The sequence below is a fragment of the Heptranchias perlo genome, unplaced genomic scaffold (assembly GCF_035084215.1).
Source record: "Heptranchias perlo isolate sHepPer1 unplaced genomic scaffold, sHepPer1.hap1 HAP1_SCAFFOLD_285, whole genome shotgun sequence".
NCBI lineage: Eukaryota > Metazoa > Chordata > Chondrichthyes > Hexanchiformes > Hexanchidae > Heptranchias > Heptranchias perlo.
In genome coordinates, this window is record NW_027139297.1 from 110,959 (window position 1) to 127,200 (window position 16,242).

General features: G+C 57.4%; 1 protein-coding gene across 1 annotated transcript; it reads left to right on the forward strand.

Annotated features, from left to right (window-relative positions):
* Positions 1–3,116: 3,116 nt before the first annotated feature.
* On the forward strand, positions 3,117–14,743 carry LOC137310880 (U1 small nuclear ribonucleoprotein 70 kDa-like; the record flags this gene model as incomplete). The annotated part of the gene is made up of 3 exons (XM_067978430.1): positions 3,117–3,316; positions 14,038–14,187; positions 14,620–14,743. Coding segments are annotated over exons 1-3 (474 nt in total), but the record flags the coding sequence as incomplete, so codon positions are not given.
* Positions 14,744–16,242: the final 1,499 nt, after the last annotated feature.

Here is a 16,242-nt window from a genome sequence, read left to right on the forward strand (position 1 = left end):
CAGGGACTGGGACTGGGATAGGGACAGGGATAGGGATAGGGACAGGGAAAGGGACAGGGATAGGGATAGGGACAGGGACAGGGACAGGGATAGGGATAGGGACAGGGACAGGGTCAGGGATAGGGATATGGATAGGGATAGGGACAGGGACAGGGATAGGAATAGGGACAGGGACAGGGATAGGGACAGGGATAGGGATAGGGACAGGGACAGGGACAGGGACAAGGATTGGGATAGGGATAAGGACAGGGACAGGGATAGGGACAGGGATAGGTATAGTTACAGGGACTGGGACTGGGATAGGGACAGGGACTGGGACTGGGATAGGGAAAGGGATAGGGATAGGGATAGGGATAGGGATAGGGACAGGGATATGGACACGGACAGCGACAGGGACAGGGACATGGACAGGGACAGGGACAGGGACAGGGATAGGGCCAGTGACAGGGACAGGGATAGGAATAGGGACAGGAGTAGGGATAGGGACAGGGACAAGGATAGGGACAGGGACAAGGATAGGGATAGGGATAGGGATAGGGACAGGGACAGGGATAGGGACAGGGATAGGTATAGCTACAGGGACTGGGACTGGGACAGGGATAGGGATAGGGTTAGGGACAGGGATAGGGACAGGGATAGGGACTGGGACAGGGATAGGGACAGGGACAGGGTTCGGGACAGGGATAGGGATAGGGACAGGGACAGGGATAGGGACAGGGATAGGGATTGGAACAGGGATTGGGACAGGGACAGGGATAGGGATAGGGACAGGGATAGGGACAGGGATATGGATACGGACAGGGACAGGGACAGGGATAGTGACAGGGACAGGGACAGGGACAGGGACAGGGACAGGGATAGGGACAGGGATAGGGATAGAGATAGGGACATGGACACGGACAGCGACAGGGACAGGGATAGGGACAGGGATAGGGATAGGGACAGGGATAGGGATTGGAACAGGGATTGGGACAGGGACAGGGATAGGGATAGGGACAGGGATAGGGACAGGGATATGGATACGGACAGGGACAGGGACAGGGATAGTGACAGGGACAGGGACAGGGACAGGGACAGGGACAGGGATAGGGATAGAGATAGGGACATGGACACGGACAGCGACAGGGACAGGGATAGGGACAGGGATAGGGATAGGGACAGGGATAGGGACAGCGATAGGGATAGGGATAGGGATAGAGATAGGGACATGGACACGGACAGCGACAGCGACATGGACAGGGACAGGGACAGGGATAGGGATAGGGATAGGGATAGGGATAGGGATAGGGCCAGGGACAGGGACAGGGATAGTGATAGGGACAGGGACAGGGATAGGGACAGGGATAGGTATAGTTACAGGGACTGGGACTGGGATAGGGACAGGGACTGGGACTGGGATAGGGACAGGGATAGGGATAGGGACAGGGAAAGGGACAGGGATAGGGATAGGGACAGGGACAGGGACAGGGATTGGGATAAGGACAGGGATAGGGACAGGGATCGGGATAAGGACAGGGACAGGGATAGGAACAAGGATAGGGACTGGGACAGGGATAGGGATAGTGTTAGGGACAGGGATAGGGACAGGGATAGGGACTGGGACAGGGATAGGGATAGGGATAGGGACAGGGACAGGGACAGGGACAGGGATAGGGTTAGGGACAGGGATAGGGATAGGGACAGGGACAGGGATAGAGACAGGGATAGGGATAGGAACAGGGATTGGGACTGGGACAGGGACTGGGATAGGGACAGGGATAGGGATAGGGACAGGGACAGGGATTGGGATAAGGACAGTGATAGTGACAGGGATAGGGATAAGGACAGGGACAGGGATAGGAACAAGGATAGGGACTGGGACAGGGATAGGGATAGGTTTAGGGACAGGGATAGGGACAGGGATAGGGACTGGGACAGGGATAGGGATAGGGATATGGATCGGGACTGGGACAGAGACAGGGACAGGGATAGGGATAGGGACAGGGATAGGGATAGGGACTGTGACAGGGATAGGGACAGGGATAGGGATAGTGACAGGGATAGTGACAGGGATAGGGTCAGGGACAGGGGTAGGGACAGTGATAGGGACAGTGATAGGGACAGGGATGGGGATAGGGACTGGGATCGGGATAGGGACAGGGACAGGGATATATTGACAGGGACAGGGATATGGACAGGGACAGGAACAGGGACAGGGATATGGACAGGGATAGGGACAGGGATAGGGACAGGGATAGGGATAAGGACAGGGACAGGGATAGGAACAAGGATAGGGACTGGGACAGGGTTAGGGATAGGGTTAGGGACAGGGATAGGGATTGGAACAGGGATAGGGACTGTGACAGGGATAGGGACAGGGATAGGGATAGTGACAGGGATAGGGTCAGGGACAGGGACAGGGACAGGGATAGGAACAGGGACAGGGATATGGACAGGGATAGGGACAGGGACAGGGACCGGGATTGGGATAGGGACAGGGACAGGAATAGGCATAGGGACAGGGATAGGGATGGGGATAGGGATAGGGACAGGGACAGGGACAGGGATAGGGACAGGGACAGGGACAGGGACAGGGACAGGGACAGGGACCGGGATTGGGATAGGGACAGGGACAGGAATAGGCATAGGGACAGGGCAGGGACAGGGACAGGGACAGGGACAGGGACACGGACAGGGATATGGACACGGACAGGGATAGGGATAGGGACAGGGATAGGGATATGGACACGGACAGGGACAGGGACAGGGACAGGGACATGGACAGGTATAGTGACAGGGACAGGGACACGGATCGGGATAGGGACAGGGACAGGGATGGGGACAGGGACAGGGATAGGGATATGGACAGGGACAGGGACAGGGATAGGGATAGGGACAGGGATAGGGACAGGGAAATGGATACGGACAGGGACAGGGACAGGGATAAGGATAGTGACAGGGACAGGGACAGGGACAGGGACAGGGACAGGGATAGGGACAGGGATAGGGATAGAGATAGGGACATGGACACGGACAGCGACAGGGACACAGATAGGAACAGGGATAGGGATAGGGACAGGGATCGGGACAGGGATAGGGATAGGGATAGGGCCAGGGACAGGGACAGGGATAGTGATATGGACAGGGACAGGGTCAGGGCTAGGGATATTGATAGGGATCGGGACAGGGACAGGGATAGGAATAGGGACAGGGACAGGGATAGGGACAGGGATAGGGATAGGGACAGGAACAAGGTTAGGGATAGGGATAGGGACAGGGACAGGGATAGGGACAGGGATAGGGATAGGGACAGGGACAGGGATAGGGACAGGGATAGGTATAGTTACAGGGACTGGGACTGGGATAGGGACAGGGACTGGGACTGGGATAGGGACAGGGATAGGGATAGGGACAGGGAAAGGGACAGGGATAGGGATAGGGACAGGGACAGGGACAGGGATAGGGATAGGGACAGGGACAGGGTCAGGGATAGGGATATGGATAGGGATAGGGACAGGGACAGGGATAGGAATAGGGACAGGGACAGGGATAGGGACAGGGATAGGGATAGGGACAGGGACAGGGACAGGGACAAGGATAGGGATAGGGATAAGGACAGGGACAGGGATAGGGACAGGGATAGGTATAGTTACAGGGACTGGGACTGGGATAGGGACAGGGACTGGGACTGGGATAGGGAAAGGGATAGGGTTAGGGACAGGGAAAGGGACAGGGATAGGGATAGGGACAGGGACAGGGACAGGGATAGGGACAGGGATAGGGACAGGGATATGGACACGGACAGCGACAGGGACAGGGAGATGGACAGGGACAGGGACAGGGACAGGGATAGGGATAGGGCCAGGGACAGGGACAGGGATAGGAATAGGGACAGGGGTAGGGATAGGGACAGGGGTAGGGATAGGGACAGGGGTAGGGATAGGGACAGGGACAAGGATAGGGACAGGGACAAGGATAGGGATAGGGATAGGGATAGGGACAGGGACAGGTATAGTTACAGGGACTGGGACTGGGACAGGGATAGGGATAGGGTTAGGGACAGGGATAGGGACAGGGATAGGGACTGGGACAGGGATAGGGACAGGGACAGGGTTCGGGACAGGGATAGGGATAGGGACAGGGACAGGGATAGGGACAGGGATAGGGATAGGAACAGGGATTGGGACAGGGACAGGGATAGGGATAGGGACAGGGATAGGGACAGGGATATGGATACGGACAGGGACAGGGACAGGGATAGTGACAGGGACAGGGACAGGGACAGGGACAGGGACAGGGATAGGGACAGGGATAGGGATAGAGATAGGGACATGGACACGGACAGCGACAGGGACAGGGATAGGGACAGGGATAGGGATAGGGACAGGGATAGGGACAGCGATAGGGATAGGGACAGGGATAGAGATAGGGACATGGACACGGACAGCGACAGGGACATGGACAGGGACAGGGACAGGGATAGGGATAGGGATAGGGATAGGGATAGGGATAGGTCCAGGGACAGGGACAGGGATAGTGATATGGACAGGGACAGGGTCAGGGATAGGGATATTGATAGGGATAGGGACAGGGACAGGGATAGGAATAGGGACAGGGACAGGGATAGGGACAGGGATAGGGATAGGGACAGGAACAAGGTTAGGGATAGGGATAGGGACAGGGACAGGGATAGGGACAGGGATAGGGATAGGGACAGGGACAGGGATAGGGACAGGGATAGGTATAGTTACAGGGACTGGGACTGGGATAGGGACAGGGACTGGGACTGGGATAGGGACAGGGATAGGGATAGGGACAGGGAAAGGGACAGGGATAGGGATAGGGACAGGGACAGGGACAGGGATAGGGATAGGGACAGGGACAGGGTCAGGGATAGGGATATGGATAGGGATAGGGACAGGGACAGGGATAGGAATAGGGACAGGGACAGGGATAGGGATAGGGATAGGGATAGGGACAGGGACAGGGACAGGGACAAGGATAGGGATAGGGATAGGGACAGGGACAGGGATAGGTATAGTTACAGGGACTGGGACTGGGATAGGGACAGGGACTGGGACTGGGATAGGGAAAGGGATAGGGATAGGGACAGGGAAAGGGACAGGGATCGGGATAGGGACAGGGACAGGGATAGGGACAGGGATAGGGACAGGGATATGGACACGGACAGCGACAGGGACAGGGACATGGACAGGGACAGGGACAGGGATAGGGATAGGGCCAGGGACAGGGACAGGGATAGGAATAGGGACAGGGGTAGGGATAGGGACAGGGACAAGGATAGGGACAGGGACAAGGATAGGGATAGGGATAGGGATAGGGACAGGGACAGGGATAGGGACAGGGATAGGTATAGTTACAGGGACTGGGACTGGGACAGGGATAGGGATAGGGTTAGGGACAGGGATAGGGACAGGGACATGGACAGGGACAGGGACAGGGATAGGGCCAGGGTTTGGGTCAGGGATATGGATAGGGATAGGGACAGGGACAGGTATAGGGACAGGGACAGGGTTAGGGACAGGGATAGGGATAGGGACAGGGACAGGGATAGGGACAGGGATAGGGATAGGAACAGGGATTGGGACTGGGACAGGGACTGGGATAGGGACAGGGTTAGGGACAGGGATAGGGATAGGGACAGGGACAGGGATAGGGACAGGGATAGGGATAGGAACAGGGATTGGGACAGGGACTGGGATAGGGACAGGGATAGGGATAGGGACAGGGACAGGGATTGGGATAAGGACAGGGATAGGGACAGGGATAGGGATAAGGACAGGGACAGGGATAGGAACAAGGATAGGGACTGGGACAGGGATATGGATAGGGTTAGGGACAGGGATAGGGACAGGGATAGGGACTGGGACAGGGATAGGGATAGGGATATGGATCGGGACTGGGACAGAGACAGGGACAGGGATAGGGATAGGGACAGGGATAGGGACTGTGACAGGGATAGGGACAGGGATAGGGATAGTGACAGGGATAGTGACAGGGATAGGGTCAGGGACAGGGGTAGGGACAGTGATAGGGACAGTGATAGGGACAGGGATGGGGATAGGGACTGGGATCGGGATAGGGACAGACACAGGGATATGGACAGGGACAGGGATATGGACAGGGACAGGAACAGGGACAGGGATATGGACAGGGATAGGGACAGGGATAGGGACAGGGATAGGGATAAGGACAGGGACAGGGATAGGAACAAGGATAGGGACTGGGACAGGGTTAGGGATAGGGTTAGGGACAGGGATAGGGACTGGGACAGGGATAGGGATGGGGATAGGGACAGGGATAGGGATAGGGATAGGGATCGGGACTGGGACAGAGACAGGGACAGGGATAGGGATAGGGATAGGGATTGGGATAGGGACAGGGATAGGGATTGGAACAGGGATAGGGACTGTGACAGGGATAGGGACAGGGATAGGGATAGTGACAGGGATAGGGTCAGGGACAGGGTCAAGGACAGGGATAGGAACAGGGACAGGGATATGGACAGGGATAGGGACAGGGACAGGGACCGGGATTGGGATAGGGACAGGGACAGGAATAGGCATAGGGACAGGGATAGGGATGGGGATAGGGATAGGGACAGGGACAGGGACAGGGATAGGGACAGGGACAGGGACAGGGACAGGGACTGGGACAGGGACATGGACAGGAATAGGGACAGGGACAGTGACCGGGATTGGGATAGGGACAGGGACAGGAATAGGCATAGGGACAGGGCAGGGACAGGGACAGGGACAGGGATATGGACACGGACAGGGATAGGGATAGGGACAGGGATAGGGATATGGACACGGACAGGGACAGGGACAGGGACAGGGACAGGGATAGGGACAGGTATAGTGACAGGGACAGGGATAGGGATAGGGACAGGGATAGGGACAGGGACCGGGATAGGGACAGGGACAGGGATAGGGACAGGGACAGGGACAGGGATAGGGATATGGACAGGGACAGGGATAGGGACAGGGACAGGGACAGGGACAGGGACAGGGACCGGGATAGGGACAGGGACAGGGACAGGGACAGGGACAGGGACAGGGACAGGGACCGGGATAGGGACAGGAACAGGGATAGGGACAGGGACAGGGATAGGGATAGGGATAGTGACAGGGTCAGGGACAGGTACAGGGACAGGGACAGGGACCGGGATAGGGACAGGGACAGGGATAGGGACAGGGACAGGGATAGGGATATGGACAGGGACAGGGACAGTGATAGGGATAGGGACAGGGATAGGGACAGGGATAGGGATAGTGACAGGGACAGGGACAGTGACAGGGACAGGGACAGGGACCGGGATAGGGACAGGGACAGGGATAGGGACAGGGACAGGGACAGGGATATGGACAGGGACAGGGACAGGGATAGGGATAGGGACAGGGATAGGGACAGGGATATGGATACGGACAGGGACAGGGACAGGGATAGGGATAGGGATAGTGACAGGGACAGGGACAGGGACAGGGATAGGGATAGGGATAGTGACAGGGACAGGGATAGGGACAGGGATAGGGACAGGGACATGGACACGGACAGCGACAGGGACAGGGACATGGACAGGGACAGGGACAGGGATAGGGATAGGGATAGGGATAGGGCCAGGGACAGGGACAGTGATAGGGATAGGGACAGGGACAAGGATAGGGATAGGGATAGGGACAGGGACTGGGACTGGGTTAGGGACAGGGATAGGGATAGGGACAGGGAAAGGGACAGGGATAGGGATTGGGACAGGGACAGGGACAGGGATAGGGACAGGGATAGTGATATGGATAGGGATAGGGACAGGGACAGGGACAGGGATAGGGATAGGGACAGGGACAAGGATAGGGATAGGGATAGGGATAGGGTCAGGGACAGGGATAGGGATAGTGACAGGGACAGGGATAGAGATAGGGACATGGACACGGACAGCGACAGGGACAGGGACATGGACAGGGACAGGGACAGGGACAGGGATAGGGACAGGGATAGGGATAGGGCCAGGGACAGGGACAGGGATAGGAATAGGGACAGGGGTAGGGATAGGGACAGGGACAAGGATAGGGACAGGGACAAGGATAGGGATAGGGATAGGGATAGGGACAGGGACAGGGATAGGGACAGGGATAGGTATAGTTACAGGGACTGGGACTGGGACAGGGATAGGGATAGGGTTAGGGACAGGGATAGGGACAGGGATAGGGACTGGGACAGGGATAGGGATAGGGATAGGGATAGGGCCAGGGTTTGTGTCAGGGATATGGATAGGGATAGGGACAGGGACAGGTATAGGGACAGGGACAGGGTTAGGGACAGGGATAGGGATAGGGACAGGGACAGGGATAGGGACAGGGATAGGGATAGGAACAGGGATTGGGACTGGGACAGGGACTGGGATAGGGGCAGGGTTAGGGACAGGGATAGGGATAGGGACAGGGACAGGGATAGGGACAGGGATAGGGATAGGGACAGGGATAGGGATAAGGACAGGGACAGGGACAGGGATAGGAACAAGGATAGGGACTGGGACAGGGTTAGGGATAGGGATCTGGACAGGGATAGGGATCGGGACTGGGACACAGACAGGGACAGGGATAGGGATAGGGATAGGGATTGGGATAGGGACAGGGATAGGGATTGGAACAGGGATAGGGACTGTGACAGGGATAGGGACAGGGATAGGGATAGTGACAGGGATAGGGTCAGGGACAGGGTCAGGGACAGGGATAGGAACAGGGACAGGGATATGGACAGGGATAGGGACAGGGACAGGGACCGGGATTGGGATAGGGACAGGGACAGGAATAGGCATAGGGACAGGGATAGGGATGGGGATAGGGATAGAGACAGGGACAGGGACAGGGATAGGGACAGGGACAGGGACAGGGACAGGGACCGGGATTGGGATAGGGACAGGGACAGGAATAGGCATAGGGACAGGGCAGGGACAGGGACAGGGACAGGGACACGGACAGGGATATGGACACGGACAGGGATAGGGATAGGGACAGGGATAGGGATATGGACACGGACAGGGACAGGGACAGGGACAGGGACATGGACAGGTATAGTGACAGGGACAGGGATAGGGATATGGACAGGGACAGGGACAGGGATAGGGATAGGGACAGGGATAGGGACAGGGATATGGATACGGACAGGGACAGGGATAGGGATAGTGACAGGGACAGGGACAGGGACAGGGACAGGGACAGGGATAGGGACAGGGATAGGGATAGGGATAGGGATAGGGCCAGGGACAGGGATAGGGATAGAGATAGGGACATGGACACGGACAGCGACAGGGACAGGGATAGGGACAGGGATAGGGATAGGGACAGGGATAGGGACAGCGATAGGGATAGGGATAGGGATAGAGATAGGGACATGGACACGGACAGCGACAGGGACATGGACAGGGACAGGGACAGGGATAGGGATAGGGATAGGGATAGGGATAGGGATAGGGCCAGGGACAGGGACAGGGATAGTGATATGGACAGGGACAGGGTCAGGGATAGGGATATTGATAGGGATAGGGACAGGGACAGGGACAGGGATAGGAATAGGGACAGGGACAGGGATAGGGACAGGGATAGGGATAGGGACAGGAACAAGTATAGGGATAGGGATAGGGACAGGGACAGGGACAGGGATAGGGACAGGGATAGGGATAGGGACAGGGACAGGGATAGGGACAGGGATAGGTATAGTTACAGGGACTGGGACTGGGATAGGGACAGGGACTGGGACTGGGATAGGGACAGGGATAGGGATAGGGACAGGGAAAGGGACAGGGATAGGGATAGGGACAGGGACAGGGACAGGGATAGGGATAGGGACAGGGACAGGGTCAGGGATAGGGATATGGATAGGGATAGGGACAGGGACAGGGATAGGAATAGGGACAGGGACAGGGATAGGGACAGGGATAGGGATAGGGACAGGGACAGGGACAGGGACAAGGATAGGGATAGGGATAGGGATAGGGACAGGGACAGGGATAGGGACAGGGATAGGTATAGTTACAGGGACTGGGACTGGGATAGGGACAGGGACTGGGACTGGGATAGGGAAAGGGATAGGGATAGGGACAGGGAAAGGGACAGGGATAGGGATAGGGACAGGGACAGGGATAGGGACAGGGATAGGGACAGGGATATGGACACGGACAGCGACAGGGACAGGGACATGGACAGGGACAGGGACAGGGACAGGGATAGGGATAGGGCCAGGGACAGGGACAGGGATAGGAATAGGGACAGGGGTAGGGATAGGGACAGGGACAAGGATAGGGACAGGGACAAGGATAGGGATAGGGATAGGGATAGGGACAGGGACAGGGATAGGGACAGGGATAGTTATAGTTACAGGGACTGGGACTGGGACAGGGATAGGGATAGGGTTAGGGACAGGGATAGGGACAGGGATAGGGACTGGGACAGGGATAGGGATAGGGATAGGGCCAGGGTTTGGGTCAGGGATATGGATAGGGATAGGGACAGGGACAGGTATAGGGACAGGGACAGGGTTAGGGACAGGGATAGGGATAGGGACAGGGACAGGGATAGGGACAGGGATAGGGATAGGAACAGGGATTGGGACTGGGACAGGGACTGGGATAGGGACAGGGTTAGGGACAGGGATAGGGATAGGGACAGGGACAGGGATAGGGACAGGGATAGGGATAGGAACAGGGATTGGGACAGGGACTGGGATAGGGACAGGGATAGGGATAGGGACAGGGACAGGGATTGGGATAAGGACAGGGATAGGGACAGGGATAGGGATAAGGACAGGGACAGGGATAGGAACAAGGATAGGGACTGGGACAGGGATAGGGATAGGGTTAGGGACAGGGATAGGGACAGGGATAGGGACTGGGACAGGGATAGGGATAGGGATAGGGATCGGGACTGGGACAGAGACAGGGACAGGGATATGGACAGGGACAGGGACAGTGATAGGGATAGGGACAGGGATAGGGACAGGGATAGGGAAAGGGACAGGGACCGGGATAGGGACAGGGACAGGGATAGGGACAGGGACAGGGATAGGGATATGGACAGGGACAGGGACAGGGATAGGGATAGGGTCAGGGATAGGGACAGGGATATGGATACGGACAGGGACAGGGACAGGGATAGGGATAGTGACAGGGACAGGGACAGGGACAGGGACAGGGATAGGGACAGGGATAGGGACAGGGATAGGGACAGCGATAGGGATAGGGATAGTGACAGGGACAGGGATAGGGACAGGGATAGGGTTAGAGATAGGGACATGGACACGGACAGCGACAGGGACAGGGACATGGACAGGGACAGGGACAGGGATAGGGATAGGGATAGGGATAGGGCCAGGGACAGGGACAGTGATAGGGACAGGGATAGGGATAGGGACAGGGACAAGGATAGGGATAGGGACAGGGACTGGGACTGGGATAGGGACAGGGATAGGGATAGGGACAGGGAAAGGGACAGGGATAGGGATAGGGACAGGGACAGGGACAGGGACAGGGATAGGGACAGGGATAGTGATATGGATAGGGATAGGGACAGGGACAGGGACAGGGATAGGGATAGGGATCGGGACTGGGACAGAGACAGGGACAGGGATAGGGATAGGGATAGGGATTGGGATAGGGACAGGGATAGGGATATGGACAGGGACAGGGACAGGGATAGGGATAGGGACAGGGATAGGGACAGGGATATGGATACGGACAGGGACAGAGACAGGGATAGGGATAGTGACAGGGACAGGGACAGGGACAGGGACAGGGATAGGGACAGGGATAGGGACAGCGATAGGGATAGGGATAGTGACAGGGACAGGGATAGGGACAGGGATAGGGATAGAGATAGGGACATGGACACGGACAGCGACAGGGACAGGGACATGGACAGGGACAGGGACAGGGATAGGGATAGGGATAGGGATAGGGCCAGGGACAGGGACAGTGATAGGGACAGGGATAGGGATAGGGATAGGGACAGGGACAGGGACAAGGATAGGGATAGGGACAGGGACTGGGACTGGGATAGGGACAGGGATAGGGATAGGGACAGGGAAAGGGACAGGGATAGGGATAGGGATAGGGACAGGGACAGGGACAGGGATAGGGACAGGGATAGTGATATGGATAGGGATAGGGACAGGGACAGGGACAGGGGTAGGGATAGGGACAGGGACAAGGATAGGGATAGGGATAGGGTCAGGGACAGGGATAGGGACAGGGATAGGGATAGGGACAGGGACAGGGATAGGGACAGGGATAGGTGTAGGGACAGGGAAAGGGACAGGGATAGGGATAGAGACAGGGACTGGGACTGGGACTGGGATAGGGACAGGGATAGGGATAGGGACAGGGAAAGGGACAGGGATAGGGATAGGGACAGGGACAGGGACAGGGATAGGGATAGGGACAGGGACAGGGTCAGGGATAGGGATATGGATAGGGATAGGGACAGGGACAGGGATAGGAATAGGGACAGGGACAGGGATAGGAATAGGGACAGGGACAGGGATAGGGACAGGGATAGGGATAGGGACAGGGACAGGGACAAGGATAGGGATAGGGATCGGGACAGGGACAGGGATAGGGACAGGGATAGGTATAGTTACAGGGACTGGGACTGGGATAGGGACAGGGACTGGGACTGGGATAGGGACAGGGACTGGGACTGGGATAGGGACAGGCATAGGGATAGGGACAGGGAAAGGGACAGGGATAGGGATAGGGACAGGGACAGGGATAGGGACAGGGATATGGACACGGACAGCGACAGGGACAGGGACATGGACAGGGACAGGGACAGGGATAGGAATAGGGACAGGGACATGGACAGGGACAGGGACAGGGACAGGGATAGGGATAGGGACAGGGACAAGGATAGGGATAGGGACAAGGACTGGGACTGGGATAGGGACAGGGATAGGGACAGGGATAGGGATAGGGACAGGGACAAGGATAGGGATAGGGATAGGGATAGGGACAGGGACAGGGATAGGGACAGGGATAGGTATAGTTACAGGGACTGGGACAGGGATAGGGATAGGGACAGGGAAAGGGACAGGGATAGGGATAGGGACAGGGACAGGGACAGGGACAGGGATAGTGATATGGACAGGGACAGGGTCAGGGATAGGGATATGGATAGGGATAGGGACAGGGACAGGGATAGGGTCAGGGACAGGGATAGGGACAGGGACAGGGATAGGAATAGGGACAGGGACAGGGATAGGGACAGGGATAGGGATAGGGACAGGGACAAGGATAGGGATAGGGACAGGGACAGGGATAGGGACAGGGATAGGGATAGGGACAGGGACAAGGATAGGGATAGGGACAGGGACTGGGACTGGGATAGGGACAGGGATAGGGATAGGGACAGGGAAAGGGACAGGGATAGGGATAGGGACAGGGACAGGGACAGGGATAGGGACAGGGATAGGGACAGGGATAGGGACAGGGACAGGGATAGGGACAGGGATAGTGATATGGACAGGGACAGGGTCAGGGATAGGGATATGGATAGGCATAGGGACAGGGACAAGGATAGGGATAGGGATAGTGATAGGGACAGGGATAGGTATAGTTACAGGGACTGGGACTGGGATAGGGACAGGGACTGGGACTGGGACTGGGACAGGGATAGGGATAGGGACAGGGAAAGGGACAGGGAAATGGGATAGGGACAGGGACAGGGACAGGGATAGGGACAGGGATAGGGTCAGGGACAGGGATATGGACAGGGATAGGAACAGGGACAGGGATATGGACAGGGATAGGGACAGGGACAGGGACCGGGATTGGGATAGGGACAGGGACAGGAATAGGCATAGGGACAGGGATAGGGATGGGGATAGGGATAGGGACTGGGACAGGGATAGGGACAGGGACAGGGATAGGGACAGGGATAGCGACAGGGACAGGGATAGGGACAGGGACAGGGACAGGGATTGGGACAGGGATATGGACAGGAATAGCGACAGGGACAGGGACCGGGATTGGGATAGGTACAGTGACAGGAATAGGCATAGGGACAGGGATAGGGATGGGGATGGGGATAGGGATAGGGACAGGGACAGGGATAGGGATAGGGACAGGGACAGGGACAGGGACAGGGACAGGGATAGGCACAGGGATAGGGATAGGGACAGGGACAAGGATAGGGATAGGTATAGTTACAGGGACTGGGGCTGGGATAGGGTCAGTGACTGGGACTGGGACAGGGATAGGGATAGGGACAGGGAAAGGGACAGGGATAGGGATAGGGACTGGGACAGGGACAGGGATAGGGACAGGGATAGGGACAGGGATAGGGACAGGGACAGGGATAGGGATAGTGACAGGGACAGGGACAGGGACAGGGACAGGGATAGGGTCAGGGACAGGGATATGAACAGGGATAGGAACAGGGACAGGGATATGGACAGGGATAGGGACTGGGACAGGGACCGGGATTGGGATAGGGACAGGGACAGGAATAGGCATAGGGACAGGGATAGGGATGGGGATAGGGATAGGGATAGGGACCGTGACAGGGATAGGGACAGGGACAGGGATAGGGACAGGGATGGGGATAGGAATTGGGACATGGATATGGACAGGAATAGCGACAGGGACAGGGACCGGGATTGGGATAGGGACAGGGACAGGAATAGGCATAGGGACAGGGATAGGGACAGGGACAGGGACAGGGACAGGGATAGGGATAGGGACAGGGACAGGGAGAGGGACAGGGACAGGGACAGCGATAGGGATAGGGACAGGGACAGGGATAGGGACAGGGACAGGGACAGGGACAGGGATAGGGACAGGGACAGGGATAGTGACAGGGACAGGGATAGGGACAGGGACAGGGACAGCGTTAGGGATAGGGATAGGGACAGGGACAGGGATAGGGACAGGGACAGGGACAGGGACAGGGATAGGGATAGGGACAGGGACAGGGAGAGGGACAGGGACAGGGACAGCATTAGGGATAGGGATAGGGACAGGGATAGGGATAGGGACAGGGACAGGGAGAGGGACAGGGACAGGGACAGGGATAGGGCCAGGGACAGGGACAGGGACTGGGACAGGGACAGGGATAGGGATAGGGACAGGGAAAGGGACAGGGATAGTGATAGGGACAGGGACAGGGACAGGGACTGGGATAGGGACAGGGATAGGGACAGTGATAGGGATAGGGACAGGGACAGGGACAGGGACAGGGACTGGGACAGGGACAGGGATAGGGATAGGGATAGGGACAGGGACAGGGAAAGGGACAGGGATAGGGATAGGGACAGGGATAGGGACAGGGACTGGGACAGGGACAGGGATAGGGATAGGGACAGGGAAAGGGACAGGGATAGTGATAGGGACAGGGACAGGGACTGGGACAGGGACAGGGAAAGGGACAGGGATAGTGATAGGGACAGGGACAGGGACAGGGACTGGGATAGGGACAGGGATAGGGACAGGGACAGGGACAGGGACTGGGACTGGGACAGGGACAGGGACTGGGACAGGGACAGGGAAAGGGACAGGGACAGGGATAGGGTCAGGGATAGGGACAGGGACAGGGACTGGGACTGGGACAGGGACAGGGACTGGGACAGGGACAGGGAAAGGGATAGGGACAGGGACAGGGACTGGGACAGGGATAGGGACAGGGATAGGGATAGGGATAGGGAAAGGGACAGGGACAGGGATAGGGACAGGGATAGCGACAGGGACAGGGATAGGGACAGGGACAGGGACAGGGATTGGGACAGGGATATGGACAGGAATAGCGACAGGGACAGGGACCGGGATTGGGATAGGTACAGTGACAGGAATAGGCATAGGGACAGGGATAGGGATGGGGATGGGGATAGGGATAGGGACAGGGACAGGGATAGGGATAGGGACAGGGACAGGGACAGGGACAGGGACAGGGATAGGCACAGGGATAGGGATAGGGACAGGGACAAGGATAGGGATAGGTATAGTTACAGGGACTGGGGCTGGGATAGGGTCAGTGACTGGGACTGGGACAGGGATAGGGATAGGGACAGGGAAAGGGACAGGGATAGGGATAGGGACTGGGACAGGGACAGGGATAGGGACAGGGATAGGGACAGGGATAGGGACAGGGACAGGGATAGGGATAGTGACAGGGACAGGGACAGGGACAGGGACAGGGATAGGGTCAGGGACAGGGATATGAACAGGGATAGGAACAGGGACAGGGATATGGACAGGGA